The 18,555-nt window shown below is 36.0% G+C and overlaps 1 protein-coding gene across 11 annotated transcripts in view; it reads right to left on the bottom strand.

Moving 5' to 3' along the window:
* The window catches only part of TANC2 (tetratricopeptide repeat, ankyrin repeat and coiled-coil containing 2), a 377,119-nt gene that overhangs the window by 123,478 nt on the left and 235,086 nt on the right, over positions 1-18,555 (bottom strand). For all 11 annotated transcript variants that reach the window (XM_086687668.1, XM_086687670.1, XM_086687671.1 and 8 more), the window contains 2 exons: positions 10,205-10,468; positions 732-857 (listed from right to left, as the gene is read on the bottom strand). In XM_086687668.1, the coding sequence (XP_086543794.1) occupies positions 732-857; positions 10,205-10,468 (390 nt within the window). The remainder of the gene's footprint in view (positions 1-731; positions 858-10,204; positions 10,469-18,555) is intronic.

Genomic DNA, 18,555 nt, shown 5'->3' with positions numbered 1-18,555 from the left:
AAATGCACTTGGGGGAGTAGAGCTATGGATTACTAGGTACTAGAGGAAGCAGACCATCTATTTGTTAAGGCTACTGGAGACAGTTTGGTTCATTTTGAACAAATAAATAAGAGGCACAAGCAGTGATACAACAAACAGGTCTCTCAATTAGACTGTCTTTGAAATGATCAACAAAATGAGAGTCTTTGAAAAGATCAGGTTCCTGACTGCAGAAACATGCAGTATGTATAAAGAGTGTAAAGAAATAGGTGCCTGAGTGGGAAAAGGACTAAGTTGTTTAGATGTTGCCAGGACAGGACTAAAAGCACTGAGACTCCAAGTAAATAAAAGTACTGTCCGTCACTAGAAATGGCCACTAGAATCAAAATGAAATACATTCTCTACAAAACACGTAACTATTAGCACCAAGTTCACCTGGGTGACTAGGGCTGAAGTTAGTCAACACTCACTTCTGAAATCCAGGACCTTAAAGAGGTTGTTTCCCCCATCACCACTTTTACCCTTGTTTTCTTTCAGAATTTCCAGGAATCAATGCTTCCAACTGTTCAAAATTACAATGTATATGATGAGTATAATGTATTTGTGTTTATCTTTCTATTCTATGGCTTTAGGCTTATGGTTAAGGGAGACTTAAGTGAGCGTGGAAACTGGAAACAAAGAAACTTTTCGCCTATTGCCCATTTCCATTTTCGCCTGGGCATCCCCAGAAAAAGCCCTTTTGGGGTTCTAACCTCTCAGATCCTGTTGTGTGCGAGCACCGCCCATGCTCTGCCTCGGCATTCGAAGAGAAGTTCTCAATGGTGTATGTCTCTGTTCATCCAGGTAAGCAAGGTCCTCCAAGTGGGCAGAGCTTGTGGCTGACAAGACAGAAAAGTTTAGTCAGAATACGTAAGCTTAGAAAACTTTCAGTTAGTCTGTACCTCCCAAACTTGGGAATCAGAGATTACTCCAGCATATATATTTACCAGGAGTTTTGCTGAACTCAATGTCCTCACCAGTGTCTAGAACATGTGCCAGGGGAAAAAAATGTCAAGAGTCGTCTTCAGCTCCTTCATCACTATCAATTGCCTGAGCTTATGAAGAGGACTGGCAATAAGTTAGCAAACACATTAGTACTCGTAACAAAGATTATTAGTTTTTGCTTCTTTTGGGTCACAAATGCCATTTGTAGAACAAGGTATAAACGTCATCAGATTGAGCTGTAAGAAAAACATGAAGTTCTATTTTCAACATTTTCCCCTTCATGTTCAAGAATGAAACATGAAAACATTTTTCACCTGTATGTATATATTAGAAAGATGGGCACCTGGGACAACAGACTGAGAACTGCTAAAGAGCATTTAGGGAACTGTCAATGTCCATGAATTCTAAAAAGCACTTTGTTGCCCTCTGAACATAGGTAATAATGGTCTCCCATTGAATGAAGAAACCCTTTAACCCAGGCACAACACAGAGAGAGAAAATGGCACAAGAAAGGGGGATAAATGGGTATTGGCACTGCTGTATACTGAGAGCTGTTGGGTCCATTCACAATAAACCAAAAAATGAAGAAATTAAGAATCAGAAAGTGCTGGGCACAAAAATAGTTTTTAACAACAACAACACAACCCCCAAACTTCTGTCAGAAAATAATTATTTAGAGCTTATAAATTATTAATGAAACTGTTGATTCAATCTGTTGCCAATTATGTAAGATACTGTGTCGGGGGTTACTCAGTTATTCAATGACAATTATTTACCCAGAGTTTACTGTGTGCCAGGCCCTGTTTTTGATGCCCTCCCTGGCTTAGCTGCCAGTTTGCCTCTGGTGACTGTTTTGAGTGGGTGAGAAGAAACAAACTGAGATCATTCTTGGCTGGAGAGCTCTAATGAAGTATTGTCCACATCCCCAATTGAGATAAGGCACAAACAACAATACACAGTGGATTATGACTAAGTGGCACAAAGAAAGTCACAAAGTGCTCTCTGGGCTGAAAAAGGGAGTGAAAAGACAGATAAAACAGAAAAGAGAGGAAAACAGAAAAGAACAAGAGAGAACATGTGCCAGAGATCTATATTCCCCTCATCCTTCCACTAATGCAATTAGCTTAGTTACTTGGGTCTACTGGAAACCGAGATGACAGGAACTTAACTAGATCACAGATATACTTTCTATGAGGAAATAAAAGTCTCTGGAAGCTAGTCCAGGGAACTAAACCAAGAAAGGAAGTCAAATGCCATGTTACACATCAGTGGGAGAGTCTCAGAGGAATAAGAGATAATCTTGATTTCCGCATTCTGAAATTAAAACTATCCAGAATAGATAACTATTTAATCTTTTATTTAAAAACACTGGAGACAATGACTCTTATACCATTCCCACTGGGAGAGTAACAGAGGAATAAGAGATAATCTTGATCTCTGCGTTCTGAAATTAAAACTATCCAGGAAAGATAACTGCATGATTTTTCATTTAAAAACACTGGGGACGATGACTTACACCATTCCCACTGGTACTCTAATGTGGTTCTGTGAATTAGTTCTTTCTGAAGTTTAATAGTGTCTCTCCTGCTTTAATCAAAGTCTGTTTTGTTTGGTTCTTCATATGTGTAGCTATCCCCCACCACCCCCAAGGGGGGGAACCCTCAGAGGTCCCATTCCCATAGAGCTCTCCTTGGAGCTCAGAAATATTAGCATCAGCTGAGCAGGGCTCCTTTCACAGAGATTGGAGTTTCAGCTTTGTGGGGCCTTTCTTTCAAGTTTCTATAGTTTAACAATCCCACCCTCCTCTTGTTCCACAGGCTCAGAGGTGGTAGCTGCTTCCGGCAGTTGCCAAACCCATACTACCTCTGTGTTTTCTTTTTACCTTTCCAGTTCATTTAAACATAGTCTACCATTCTTTATATATTGAATTTTCTGTTAAAATAACTGTGGTTCCTGCCTCCTGGCTAGCCCCAACTGGTACAGAATAGAAAATAATGGAGAAGCAATCCTTTCAGATATGTATGTTGATAATAAAGCAGCATCACAGAATGAAGACGTGAGAGGAATCTTAAAGGTCATCTGGTCCGGAGGTCAGCAAACTAAGGCCTGTAGATGAATTCTGGCCTCCTGCCTATTTTTGTAAATAAAGTTTTATTGGAACACAGCCTTGCCTATTCATCAAGTATTCATTTACAACAGAGTTGAGTAGTTGCCAGAGAGGCCATTTTGGCCTGCAAAGTCTAAAATATTTACTAGATGGTCTTTATATACAAAGTGTTTTGACCCTAAATTAGTTAAATCCCCTCATTTTATATATTAGGAGACAGTAGAGTGACTTGTCTGCAGTGAATCACTCATTTATGGCAGAGTCTGGCCTCAAAACCAGCTATCTGGCCCGTCAATCCAGTGAGTGCTATTTGCATTGTACCATCTCTCCCTCTTTAAAGCTAAACAGATTTAATTCTCTCTTAAGAATCTTAGTTTTCATCCTTTCTTCATCTTTGTCACTTTCCCTCAACTCTGTTTTTTATGGCTTCAAAGATAAGTAATCAAACTTGGGCAATAATAAAGACCTTGTATGCAAAGTGAAGAGGCCTGTGATTGCAGGCTAATAAATCTCTAGGCTTCAAATATTTTCCACAGTAAGAAACAAAAGAACAAATAAAAGCCCCAAATTTGTAATTTTTTTTAGTAAGAAAAAATATGTAAAGTTACTTTCTAAAGCTGATAAACTGAAGAGTAATATGAAAGAAGTATCAGTGACAATGAGAATCTTTTACTCACATTAAAACACAATGCAAACAAAACCTTAACAGGTGGATGAGTGTTAAGTTTTGAATTACCGTTATGGCAATATTTGATGGCACATTATATAATTTTAAAGCAAGGTTCTCTTATTAAAATGGTTCTACGTGCCAACACACTAACATGGTTTGATACATTTTAATAAAAAGACGTTTATTTCATTAACAGTGGGCAGAACGATAGAGAAATATACAACATGGAGTGGAGCAAAAAGCTGTGTTAAGAAAAAAAAAATCCCAGGGTCTTTCTTTTTTCTATATTATGTTCATCTACGACTCTTTTAAAGGGAGCTCTATACTTTGAGTACAGATTTGAGCAACAGTTAGATAATCCATTCTCATTTGTCTTTAATGGAAAGATCTGGCAGGTACTTTTAGCCACAGCCTAGTTTTCACAGGGTCAGCTTTCTATTCAAAGAGCTGCTGGCAACATTTGTTAAATATAAATGGTTAATGTGAACTTAACAAGTTTTGCTAAACTAATCTTCACCATCACAATTCCTAGGAAAATGGACATCAATTGTTCTACTGCTTTATTTCACAAGATCAAGAAATGTCATAGATATGTTTTGGAATGAGCACATGTCTCACTTTCAGCCAGATGACATTAGGGGAAAAAGACAAATACTACAGTCACTGAATGAACAGTTCATTCCTTCACAAATCCAAATACTCATAGGCAAACAGTGAACTAAGGAAGAGCAGTGATCTTTGGTATTAAGGGCTATAGCTCTGAAGCCCTGATTCAGGGCACAGATTTGAATCAGCCGATGGGGAACTATTGTTTTAATCAGGATTGCAAATACATTTTATTTAGTGTTACTTACATCTATTAAAACATTTGTTCTTTTTCTTATGTTAGCAATTAAAATCTTTTTTGTTGATATCTGAATCTATAACAATTTTCTTTATCAAATATTCCAGTATTTTTTTTCACAGCCTTTCTTCTTTATTAAATCATAATTCTCCTTAGTCTTATTCTGTTTCTCACTGCTTAATCATTTTCAAAATTCTTGCCCATTATTTAAAGGAATATGAGATAAATATTGGAAAGCTGAGGCAGAAGACCTGAGATTCTGTTAGCTGGGGCTCTGTGTTCTGCTAGTTGTACACATTTACTCTCCCTCATAATCTCTTGAAACTTCTATTTGCAAGCCACTTTCTGAGAGAAAGTCTTCGTCTTAGTTTGTCAAACATCTCAATCTTTGTCACAAAATTTGCTAAGGCTATATTTTCTCTGCTTCCCTGACAGATCCTCTAGTCAAAATTAATTGCTTCTCCCCTTTAGCAACCACATACGTATATTGCTAATTAGGACCTATGTTATTCAGCAACTTGCTTACATGGCTGTCTTCCCTTATTATAGTAGGTTCTTGAGGGTGAGAAAGTAATGTCTGATTCATCTTTGATAACCCTATCCCCTCAGAGCAAATCAGAGTACCGTGCACATAATGCTTAATATAGAACTGAATTCCAGACTGGTCCTACGTAGATTTAGATATATCTGGCTCTGTCCTCACCCTCTTCATTGCTCTGTTTAATGCTTAACAGACATCACTATGATAATATGCTCAGCTCCAATGATGTTCATATAACCAACCTTCCTCCCTCCCTCCCTCCCTCCCTCCTTTCCTTCCTTCCTTCCTTCTGATCCCTCTTCCCTCTTCTATTTTTTTCTAAAGTACATATCGCTTTCTACCATGCTATATAAATTACTTACTTACTAAGATTATTTTATTTGCCCTGGCTAGAATGTAAGGTCCATGAGGGGGGAATTTCTGTTTTGTTTACTGATGATTCTCAAGTGTTTCAAATAGTGCCTGGCACATACATGCTCAATAAATGCTTGCCTAATAACTGAATAATTGTATTTAATATACACTTTGTGTTTGACTACATTTAAATGATCAATGAATAAAAAATTAGGTTGTGTCTTATGGGGTTATTTGAAAGCTAAGGATGAAGCAGGTGGCTATAGCAACAATGCCTTGCACATCATCATCACATACAAATACCAATGACAGATCTATAGGGACACACATATCCCCACCTCATAGTGGTACTCTTACTGTGAAACTGTGCTGGCCAATTTTTCTGAGATAATTTCATCAAGTTAATACTATATTTAATGAACACTTTCCAGATACAAGCATAGGAGATAATTAGGTAAGTCGAAGTGAACTGAAGAAAGAGGAAAAACAAATCTACTTAAAAAATTTTATGTGAAAAGAAAATGTTTTTAAAAAGTAAACTTCTATGTAAAATCTATCTCTAAGTAAAATCTATGTCATTAAAGGTCCAAGAGGGAAGTGGAAAAAGGGAGCACATATATATACATATATATATATATATTTTTTTTTTTTGAGACTTCATAGGATTGGAACAGCTGACTCATTTATAGAACATTTAACTGACATACTTTTTTGAAGTCAAAATAACCTAAATAAGTGGGCAGAAAAAAAAAATCCAGCAGACATTTGGTACAAAACATTCCAGAGGCAACTCTATATTGAGTATAAAACCCGTTTGAATTGTTTCTTCTTAGATCAGGTGTTACTAGTGCAAACAGGTTTTAGTAGCACGATTATCATTCTGGCTGACCTGAGCAGGGATCTTGGATGACGTTGTCTGCTACAGCCTGGGCAAGAAGCCACTCTGCTGTCCTTATGCCCTTGATTCATAAAGCCAACACTCTGACTGCTGAAAAGCCCATTTTTTCCTCTTTATAAAATCTTCATTAAGCTTCTGATTGGATTCATCCAAATCCCCCATGATTCCGATTTTGCATTTACCTGATTCTTAAGATCCTTTTCTTAGGAAAATGTGCAGCTCCAAACATTAACAAGTAGATGGTGAGAGTTTATATTGTAACTGACTTCTGCTGCTTATAATTCCTTGAAGACTCCTCATTTTCACACAAAGCCCTGAGGACAGCTGCTGCAAGTGAACATTTCCTGCTTCCCACATCCCTCTAATTCACAGCCAGTCTCCTTTTAAGACATCCAGGATGACCAGAGACATCCTACTCTCTGATAATTTCTGCCATGCAACCGCAAATCCACAAGGTTCTCCACTTCCTTCCAACTACAAAGGGCTTAAAAAATAAACATGCAGTAGTGGTTCACATTTTGAAAACAATAAAAGACAGTAGTTTTTATTTTTCATATCTTAGAATTTTCATTTAAAGGTGTATGAACATCCAAATTTATATTCAGAAAACTAAGCTTAAGACTTAATGCTACAGATTGCCCATACTTACCTTAATCACTTTATCATTGGAGAGGGGAACTAGGTGGAAAGGGAAGGCTTTTCCTTTTTCTTTTGTATTTTTTGGCTTGAATTTGAATTTTTATTTGATTTGCATATTTATTATGTAACACACATGATTTTTTTTAATTTCTAGAATATGTCAGCAGGAACCACTGGGAAAGGAAATTATGGCTCATTTTTGTTTTGTTTTCTTCCTTGTTATTTCTCTATATTAAAAAAAATCTAATAAATGCTATTTTTTAAGGCAAAAAAGAAGAAACTCTCCTAAACCATTTTCTCAACTCTACTGATACCTGATGATTCACTCCCTATAATACTGCATAATACCCCACAAGCTTTTAAAGAACTATCTTCTCTAACTCCTGGCTCTCCTCCTTCAGTCCATCCTATACAGATGGCTATTCAGCCATTTTCTAAACAGCATATTTGATAGTATAGCTCCTGCTTATACTCCTGACTAGCAACAAAATAAACCTAGCATTTATCATCAGAGCATATAAGCTCCTTGGTATCACCTTCAACATCATTTTCTACTATTTCTTCACTGTATCCCACGGTTTGGTCATGCTGAAATAATGTGCCAACTTCTTTAACTTCTTAGTAACTCCTTCCTCTTTTTTCTGTGACTTCTTATTTGTCCTTCTCTGTGATGTCTTCTATTCCTCTCCACCCTTTCCCTTTGCACTCAGATGCTTCCCTCCTCTGTATGATACTTTATAAATTACTGTATTATTTATAAATATACCAAAATTACTGTAAATTTGACGCTGACTATTTTACCAACACAACAATGGTTGTCAATTAGAATTCCATCCTGTAATTCTCCATAAAATTCTTATCTTAATATTTGCTGAAGTCAGTGTCCCAAAGAATATGCAAAAACTTTCTTTAAGTCTAAGTGTAGCCACAAATATATTGATGCTTATAAGCGGTAAAGTTTGTAAATGGCAGTTAGCAAAAAATATATCACGAGAGGTAGTTTAGAAGCCATCCAAATTCATAAATTAGATGACAATTCCCTGAAAATTGAACATAACTTAAAAGATTTTATTAAGTAACTAGGATATCAGTTCTTACAAGATAAAATTCTAAATAAACAAGAATCTTACAATCCATGTAAATGAAAGAGTGTACTCTTTGCCTACTACTCTTGCTTGCTTTGTGAAGTTTAAAAAAAAAAAAAACATTTCAAATGGCAAACTTTTTTTTAACCTGGTGATTAAAATACCTGGTATAGAAAACTGGGTTCTATTCTCTGTGATAGAGCTTAACAGTTAATTTCTCCTACATGTATTAGAGAAATAATTGGTGACTCACTGATACTTCTGAAAGCTGCCTTGTGCTGATTTCTAGAAAGCAGTAGTGTTAGAAAACCTTAGAGGGAAGAATTATATCTGGCTAATTAGTCCTGGACAACTCTTTGTACACACTAGTATCTGCATAGGGTAAAATAATAAATCTACAGATATTTATGCTCAAGAAGGGCAAAGTGGGTGATGGGCATTGAGGAGGGCACCTGTTGGGATGAGCACTGGGTGTTGTATGGAAACCAATTTGACAATAAATTTCATATTAAAAAAATAAATAAAATTAAATACAATTTAAAATGTAAAAAAAAAAAAAGGGCAAAGTATTTTATAATTTCTCCAGTAAAGAGAGGACAAGAAAGCTTATATTTCTGTCTTCTACTAAATGCTCAATGCCCTTCTCAAATAACAGAGCCAGAACTTTCTTAGAAATCACTGTAGCTTAAATAAATTGGGATGTACCATTAAGGTTGGTAGCTATATTTCCCCAATTTTATGTAAGCAAGGGTTTATATGTTTCTCTCCTGGAAAGACTGAATTTGCCTGGCCCTTTCTAAGTTATAGCATTCTAAAGTATAATATGACATCATCCCTGGGGACCAACATATTCCAAAGAACCTAGGAGGGAAAAGTTTTTTGCTACTATGTAAAAATGAATAATCTTGAAAAATACATATTAAATTGTCTACACTTACTGATCTTCCAGATGAGCCATCACCACATAATCACATGTGATGACTGATGCTGATGGTCTCCCAGAGGACAGAACAAAGAGTAATGTTTTAGAAAAGTACAAAAAGGCAAGAAGCATCACACTATTATCTGCATAACATAAATCATTACACCTGGGAAATAAGAGCTCTTAACTATAATAGGTATTTTATTATTTTGTGTCCGTGAGATAAACCTTTTAGGCATTCATCGAGCAAGTAAGAAAGACAATCACGACTATGATTTCATATTAGGGACAAAGTGTAGATGATGCTGCATTTTGAAAATGCCCGACTGCCCAACTATCTGCAAAAGCTCCTGGTCTGACTTATTCTCTTTTTTTTTTTTTTTTTTACTTTATTTAAAAAACTTTTCTTTATTTATTTCTTTATCTATTTATTTATTTAGAGAGACAGAGAGAGAGAGAGAGAGAGAGAGAGAGAGAGAGAGAGAACTAGTGAGCGCATGCATGTGCGTGGCGCAGGAGCAGAGGGAGGAATCTTAAGCGGACTCTACGCATGCAGGGCTCACTCTCATGACTGAGATCATGACCTGAGCTAAGATCAAGAGTCAGACGCTTAACCGATTGAGGCACCCAGGCATCCCTTGACATTCCTTTATGACTTTCTGACTGAGCCTGCTAGTAGTGTCTGAGTTCTTCTTTAGCACTTGTAGGTACCTGGTGATTCTTCTACGATAGGATGGATATGGTGGAAATATTGAGCTCATGGACTGGGAAGCTAAATTCTTGCCTGCCTGCCTCTCCTTCAAACTATGGATGATGATTTCTAATAATATAAATTCTACTGAAATACTCTTCAATTTAATGTTTTTTTTTTAAACTAATGTTTTTAAAAACCACAGACTGAAATCTTTTCAAAGACTTCAGATATGAAAAAAATACTTTTAGAAATTCAACCATACACTTTACAGGTTTTACTTATGATTTTGTGAGTGTTTTTACACATTTTGGGAGCAGAATCACCACTTGACCATGAGCCTTCCCCCAGGTTCAAAAAGATATCCACATGCATATTAGCCACACAAAAGAACAGTCAAAGAAGATGAATAGAAAATTCTGTTAAAGCAGAATTTACTTTCATTTCAGTATACACGCCAGTAAAATGGTCAATTTTTAAAAACTCTTACCTGCTACTGAATTTGGCCGTGGCATAAGATACAGAGGAATAGACTGTACTGACTGCGATAGAACAGTTTCCAAATTCCTCTCAGGGATCTTATTCAGACTATAGGTGGAAGCCGTCATGTTTTCATCTACTCGATACAAACACGAATCCATACTGGATTTTTGAGACTGCCAAGGTTTCAGGTTTCCTCCAGATCCTAATTCTTTACTGCTTTCCCCAACATATTTTGTGCGTTCCACGTTTTCAGAATAGCTTGTCAATGTAGCTAAAAAAGAGAGTAAAACAAGTTAAAAAAAAACAAAACACCCATAAACCTAGAGATTAATTTGTTCATTATTATCCAAATTCGTGACTAGATAATAAGAGCAGTAGTAATATTTTTTTTAAAAGTTGCTGATGATCATTTCATCTCCACCATGAAGTTTAAATAATCAAAACCAAAATATAACGATCTCCTACATATTCTCTCTCACATCTCTCATACATTTAGTTTAACAACTCTCTCTGAATAGAACTAAACAAATTTGTATATCAATGCTAAAAGATCTAAAACTAGGACCTATGAATGTGAAAAATTTCAGAATTTCATCAAAAAGGGAATTTAAAGAATTTTCATGGATTGCTGGAAAGCCCCACAGTTCTCAAAAAGATCTTTATACTCTTTTTATCTCACATTTTCCTCTCCCTCATTTAAATTTATTTCCTTTCACATGTAATAATGAATTAGAAAAAAATAAGATGTCTTAAGTAGATGCTAACATAGGAGAAATAATCTGTCCAAATAAGGAAACAGTACAGGGCTTTCTTGTACAGCTACCCTCTGTAGCTCTAACCTTAGATGTCCCTTAATGAAATCAAACAAAAACAAAAATCTAGAATTTTATCTAGTCTTACCATTAATTATAAACAGGACTTAGAAACATTTTCATTAAGCCTTGAAATGCAATGGTTAACAACAATAAAATCTAGATTATAAAAATCTTAGCAATAATTGTAAGAATAAAACAGGTCATTCTAGGAGAATTTATTTTTATTTTTATTTATTTTTAAAAAGTGTTTATTTTTGAGAGAGAGAGAGTGAGCAGGGGAAGGGTAGAGAGAGAGTGAGACAGAATCCCAAGCAGGCTCCACGCTGTCAGCGCTATGGGGGCTCAATCTCACAAACTATAAGATCATGACTTGAGCCAAAATCAAGAGCTGAATGCTCAACCAACTGAGCCACCCAGGTGCCCCATCCCTGGAGAATTTTTAATGTTAGTTCATATTCTCTTCTTACATCTTCAATGTACCTATTATTAAAAGAAGAGACCTAAGTTTTTAAGGTAATTTCCCTGGTGCCTCTTTGTGAGGTTTTCTCTGTGGAAATTTAAATGGGAGTTCTGGATTTTGTAGTAACAAAGATAAAAGATGAGCTAACAAATGGTTGCCTTCCAGCCTTTTTGCTCTTTACAATAATACATCTGAGAATTAAGTGCTGCCAAGTGGTCTTGGTATCCTCACTGATACCAAGAGAGCCCAGTTCCATGGCAATATCTCCCTGTCAACTCCATCAGAGAGGGCAGTCATCGTTACGCTTCTGACAGATGACAATGCTCCCCATCCCTGCCTAGTCATGACAGGTCCTTTTTAATATATTGTCCCTGTTATCTTTTATATAAGGTTGGACTCAATTTGTTAGAATTTTGTTAAGGACTTTCATATCTTGTTCATGACACATGCTGGTCTGTAGTTTACTTTTTATGTAATGTCTTTGTCTGGTTTGGTGTGGAGGTAACATTGGCCTCATAAAGTGTTCCTTTCACTTCAACTTCTTGGAGCAGTTTGTGTAGAAATGGTATAATTTCTTCCTTAAGTATTTGATAGAATTTACCTGTCAGGGCATCTTTCCCTTGCAGGAAAGTGTTAAACAACAAATTCAATTTATATTTAACAGCTATGAAGTTATTCAAGTTATCTCTTTCTTCTCGAATGAGCTCTGGTCATTTGTTATTTCAAGGAATTTGTCCATGTCATGTAAACTGTCAGATTTATTGGCATAAAGTTGCTCATGACATTCCCTTATCCTTTTAATGTCTGTGGGTCTATAATGATAGACTCTCGCATTCCTGATTTTGGCAATTTGTATCTTCTTTTTCTCCTGGTTAATATGGCTAGGGGGTTATTAATGTGATTTTCTCAAAGAACCAGCTTTCAGTTTCATTAATTTTCTCTATTCCTATTTTATTGATTTCTGCTCTTTATTATTTCCTACTTTGCTTACTTTGATTTGAATTTCTTTTTTTTGGTGTTGCTGTTTCTTAAGAAGTTTAGTTCACTAATGGAATAAATTTCTCTTTTCTAAAATAAGCATCTAATGCTATAAATTTCCTTCTAGGCACTTGTTTAGCTGCATTCTAAAAATTTTGAGGTTTTGTTTTCACTATTTTTCAATTAAAAATATTTCTAAATTCCAATGTGATTTAAAAAAATTTTTTTTAAATGTTTTATTATTTATTTTTGAGAGAGACAGTCAGAGCATGAGTGGCGGAGGGGCAGAGAGAGAGGGAGACACAGAATCTGAAGCAGCTCCAGGCTCTGAGCTGTCAGCACAGAGACTGATGCAGGGCTCGAACCCACAAACTGCGAGATCATGACCTGAGCCAAAGTCGACTCTTAACTGACTGAGTCATCCAGGCGCCCCTCCAATGTGATTTTTTTTTGACCCAAGTATTATTTAGAAATATGTTGTTTAATTTCTAAGAATTTGTGAAATTTCCTGATATTTTTCTTTAAAAAATTTTTTTTTAATATTTATTTTTGAGAGAGTGAGAGAGAGTGAGCAGGGAAGGGTAGAGAGAGAGGGAGGCAGAATCTGAAGCAGGCTCCAGGCTATGCACAAAGAGCCTGATGCAGGGCTCGAACCCATGAATTGGGAGATCATGACCTGAGCTAATGTTGGATGCTTAACCGACTGTGCCACCCAGGTGCCCCTTTTTTCTCTCTCTCTCTCTTTTTAGTGTTTATACATTTATTTTGAGAGAGAGAGAGAGTACACACGAATGGGGGGAAGAGGCAGAGAGAGAGGAAAGACAGAGAGGAAAGAGAGAGTATCTGTGCTGATAGCATGGAGCCTGATGAGGGGCTCAATCACATGAACTGTGAGATCATGACCCAAGCTAAAACCAACAGTTGGAGACCCAACTGACTGAGCCACCCAGGCACTCCTCTTGATATTTTTCTATTACTGGTTTCCAGTGTAAACACATTGTGGTCAGAGAATACTGTAATGGTTTGTGTCCATTTAAATTTACTGAGACTTGTTTTATGGACAAGAATATTGGTGTCTTGGTGAATCTTCTGTGTATACCTAAAAAGAATTGGAACTATGCTATTGTTAAGCGGACTGTCGTATAAAAAAATAATTAAGTCAAGTTGGTTAATGGAACTGTTTAAAGTCATCTACATGCTAGTGGATTTCCTAATTGTTCTTTCAACCACTGAGAGATGAGTTAAAATCTCTACATTTGCGGATTTCTGCCACTTTGAAGCTTTGTTATTTGGTGCATAAACATTTAGGACTGTTACTTCTTCCTGACAAAACGATCCATTTATCATTATGAAATGACCTTCCTTGATAGGTAATCATTGTTTGTTCTGAAATCTATTTTGATATTCTTTGCTCTGAAATGGGTGAAGGAGGGAGATAAGGAGCATACATTATGGAATCCAGGACTGGCAGGAGCAGCAGGGACTTACTCTTCATTTACTAACCCTTTCTAAGTCTTTTTGGGAGACTGTACTGGTCATCTTCTTGAAGAATTGGATTTAGATCTCTCCTCTCAGAAAAGAATTCAGAGTTTCACAGTATCGTGTTCCCAGGTGAGAACAGATGCCAAAGAGAGTATTACTGGATCTATGTGGTGTAAGGGTTGAACTTTACGGATTTGCCACTCTAGATATACTTACCTGCCACTGTCTAGCTACACTGGCTCTAGTGATGGTGTGAACTATTCCCATGGGTTGGAGCTGGGTCCCTGTTATTAACATCCTGCTTCAGACTGAAGGGTTGGCTATAGTGGCTACTGCTAGTCATTTATGATAATCATGAGCACAAGTCAATCAATGTCTTGTGTAATGCTGTATAGACTCTCTCCTCTGTCCCTGGACTTCCTGGTTGTTGCTGAGACATGAGATGCAGTAGGGCTACTGGATTTGTGCAATAGTAAAGTAGGGGAAACAATGCCCTAGTAGGGCTAACACACCAATGTGAGACAGGAACTAGCAGTAATAGCGCCTTGTAATTCCCCCTTCCATAATTAGGAATTGTATGGTCTCTCTGAAGATTTCAGTTGAATAAAGCAATCACCTCTGCCAGCTCTGTAATTCCTTTTCTTATATTTGTTTCTTCTTTGCCTTACTCCCCTTTCATTCACTTGTTTCCTTGGTTTATACTCCCTTAATATAGCGTTAGCACGTAACCTTTTGTCTCAGGCTCTGAGGAATCTGTGCTAAGGAAGTCTCACTGATGAAAATGTTGGAAACTATGGGCCACATATTCTTGTAGCTAATCCAAAGGGGGCATCTGGGTGGCTTAATTGGTTAAGAATCCGACTCGTGATTTTGGCTCAGGTCATGATCTCACAGTTCCATGGGTTTGAGCCCCTGCATAGGGCTCTGTGCTAACAGCACAAAGCCTGCTTGGGATTCTCTCCCTTCTCTCTCTCTGCACCTTCTCCACACTCTCTCTCTCTCTCAAAAGAAATAAATAAACGTTTAAAAAAGCCAATGTTCAAGTCATATTAAGTTATTACATTATTTTGGTATCTAATCTAAACTACTCACTTTAATTAAAAATTAATTTCATATATTCAGACTTCCAGTCATAAACAGCCCAATAGTTCCTAACCATTTTGCCACCAAACATAATATTGCACCTTCCCCAATTATGGATTCCATGGCATTATTGTATAATTATAATTTCTAAATGTGTTCAGTGATAGCATACTTATAATATGTGTGTATGTACCTCTGTGTTCTTTTAAAGTGGATGTATGCTTCTTATCCTAATTTCTGAAAACTGTCTCATTAATTTAAAATATATTTAAACTATTATTTTCAGTAAAATTTGACTGAAATATAATTTCATTTGGTGTAAAGATATGGTGATTCAGCTACCTTTGTAATTCTTTGCAAGAAGCTTGGAGTTCACACAGCTGCTAGGGTCAGTATGCTGAAAGGCAGAGAATGGAAACTCTTGTTTCCCAGAGGATTTGTCTATATATAAAATGCCTGTTATTTAACCCCTTACCTTTTATGTTTTTTTTGTGTGTGTGTGTCCAGCAGATGTTTTTATTATTAAGTCCCAGATTTGGCTAAGATATACCTGTATCTGTGTGGTCCCAGCCTGGTATAAACCCCTTTTCTCCAGATAAACCATAAGCACATGGTTTACAGGTGTGAGAAAGTAGCAATGGGGTTCACTATTTTCAGTATTTCAAATAATTTATAAATAATATGCTTACTGTTAACTAGTTACACTGTCAAACTTCTGTAAACATAGCGAGGATTCTATCAAAGGTGACAACAGTAGTTATTCTCATTTAAGCAGAAGCTTTGGCAGAGATACATGTTTGATAAATTAAAAATGAGAAACTACTAAATAATGACTAGAGGGATGCTGAACATTTTTTCAAAACTATGAGATCTACCAACAAAAATTATGGAAGACCTGATCGGTGGTGGAAAGATTTGAGAAACTTTGAGTTTGTAGCACTAAGGTGGTATTGTTCAGTGGCCTATGGACCCTACTTTATTATTTAAATGTGGCCTATGGGCCCTACTTTATTACTTAAATGCTAAAGTATGGAAACCAATTTGACAATAAATTTCATATAAAAAATTTCATATTAAAAAAATTTATAAGTAAAAATAAATTAATTAATAAAATCCAGTTTGATATAAAAATTAAACAAATTAAAAAAATAAATGCTAAATTTTATAATGAGGGAGGGCTTTTATGGTCAAGGTATTTAAAAGTAAAGACAAGCAAAACATCTAGTTTTCCCAGTGTGAGAAGAAAACTATGACTATTGTACTATTTGCATAACCTATTATTACACAGTTCACCCATTTTCAACTATGAAGCCTCAGGTATTTCTTGCCTTTTTTCACTAGATAGAAATGTACCTAGTCCCTGGCACACAGTATATGCTCAATAAATATTTGTCAAAAGGATGAATAAATGGTCTAGAATGCATGGTCTAGGATTATTGGGGCACAGAAAGTAAAAACAGACATCTCATATAAAATACCAGAAATTAAATTTTCTGGGTAACTTCCCACTTAGGAATTTTGTGTATTTTTGCTTCATTGATGCTTTTCATGAACTTGGTAACTTCTGGTTAATTCCATTCACCCACCTATCCAATAAATTTTTACTAATAACTAATATGTGCAGAATATGGGAACAAGATAGGTCCTAAATCCTTAATCTGAGAACAAGGACAGTTCCAGGCAAAAGAGGCCATATACAGAAAAATAAAGAGCCAAAAAATGAAATCTATTTTTAATAACAACAGGCTAATGTCTGTGTATTATTCAACTTTATGGGTGCATCCTATTTTACTTAACCATTCCTTTATGGTGAGACTTTATATGATTTAAGGTCATCAAGGTGACTGAAGCATCAAGAATGCAGTAATATTTTCGTGCATGTGACTACTAAAGGTTCAAAAGTCCAAAGCCCATGCATGAAGTCTTTGTGCCAGACAAGCTGGCCTAGACGAATTAAGCACTCCCATGTGCAAAGTTTCTATGAACGGGACTGGAAAGGAAGACATGGTTCTTCAATGAAAACTATACCTATTTGTTTCCCTAATCTATCATTTATTTCTAATATGACCAAGTGGAACAACGGATAGAGAGTACTGAGTCTCAAGTAACTAAAGAGATTTTTCTGAGACCTTCTCCATTTTCTTGCTTTGATATAGGAAAAAAATCACTACCTCAATATGAAAAACTGCATCTGTGACATGTCTGTTTTTATTGCCACATAGGCCAGAAAGAGTTAGTGTGAGGAAGAAGGGATCAAAGGGTGATACATAGACTTTTTGTGAATAAAATCAATGCTATATATTTTAAACCAGTTTTACTAAGGTATAATTTACATACCATAACATGTACCCACTGTAAATGTACATACAGTTCAATGGTTTTTAGTAAATTTACAGATAAGTGCAATCATCACTACAATTCAGTTTTAGAATGTTTCTATAACCCCTAGAAGGTCCTTTGTGCCTGTTTGCAGTTAATTTCTGTTCTCATCCCAATACTAGGCAACTCCTGATGTGCTGTCTATAAATTTGCCTTTTCTGGAATTTCATATAAACAGAATAATACAATATGTAGTCTTTATGTTTGAGGTCATTTCATTCTGTAGCATTTATTAATTTCTTCCACTTTATAGCCGAAACAGTATTCCACTGTATGGACATTCCACATTTTGTATATCTATTTACCAATTGATGGATATTTAGATTGTTTCCAGTTTGGGGCTATTATGAATAATGCTTCTTTCCTTGGACATGTTTTCATTTCTCTTGGCTCCATTCCTAAGAGCGGAATTGCTAGATTGTATGGTAAGTTTATGTTTACTTCATAAACATAAAGTAATACATAAGGGTAATACATGAAGGTTCTCATTTTTCCACATCTTTGTCAACACTTGGGTCCTTTTTTTGTAACAGCCATTCTGGAAGGTGTCAAGTTGTGTCCCACTGTGGTTTTAATTTGCCCTTCTCTAATGACTGATGATATTCAGCACCTTTTTCTGTGCTTATTAGGCATTCACGTATCGTTTGGGGAAATGTCTATCTAATGTCTTTTCCATGTTTTAAAATTGGATTGTTTGCAAACAAAAAGCAGAATCAGACCTATAAATACAGAGAACAAACTGATGGTTGCCAGAGGGAAAGGGGATGGGAAAAATGGGAAAAGGGGAGAAGGAGGTACAGGATTCCAGTTATGGACTGAGTAAGTCACGGGTATGAAAGGCACAGCATAGGGAATATAGTTAATCACATTGTAATAGCGTTGTATGGTGACAGATGGTAGCTATATTGTGGTGAGAACAGTATAAGGGATACAAATGTTGAATCACTGTATTATTGTTTGTCTGAAATTAATGTAACATTGTGTGCCAGCTACACTAAGTAATTTTTTTAATACACACACACACACACACACACACATATATAAAATAAAATTGGTTTGTCCATCTTCTATAATAATACTTTTAAACTAATAGGACTAATTTTTATCTTGATTCACTACTCTACTTTTGTTGACATAGACTAAATTTTTAATGCCATGTAA

Source organism: Puma concolor, chromosome E1 (assembly GCF_028749965.1).
Source record: "Puma concolor isolate L17-30 chromosome E1, mPumCon1.1.hap2, whole genome shotgun sequence".
Lineage (NCBI taxonomy): Eukaryota > Metazoa > Chordata > Mammalia > Carnivora > Felidae > Puma > Puma concolor.
Note: the sequence above shows the minus strand (reverse complement) of the source record. Positions and strands in the feature narration are given on the sequence as shown.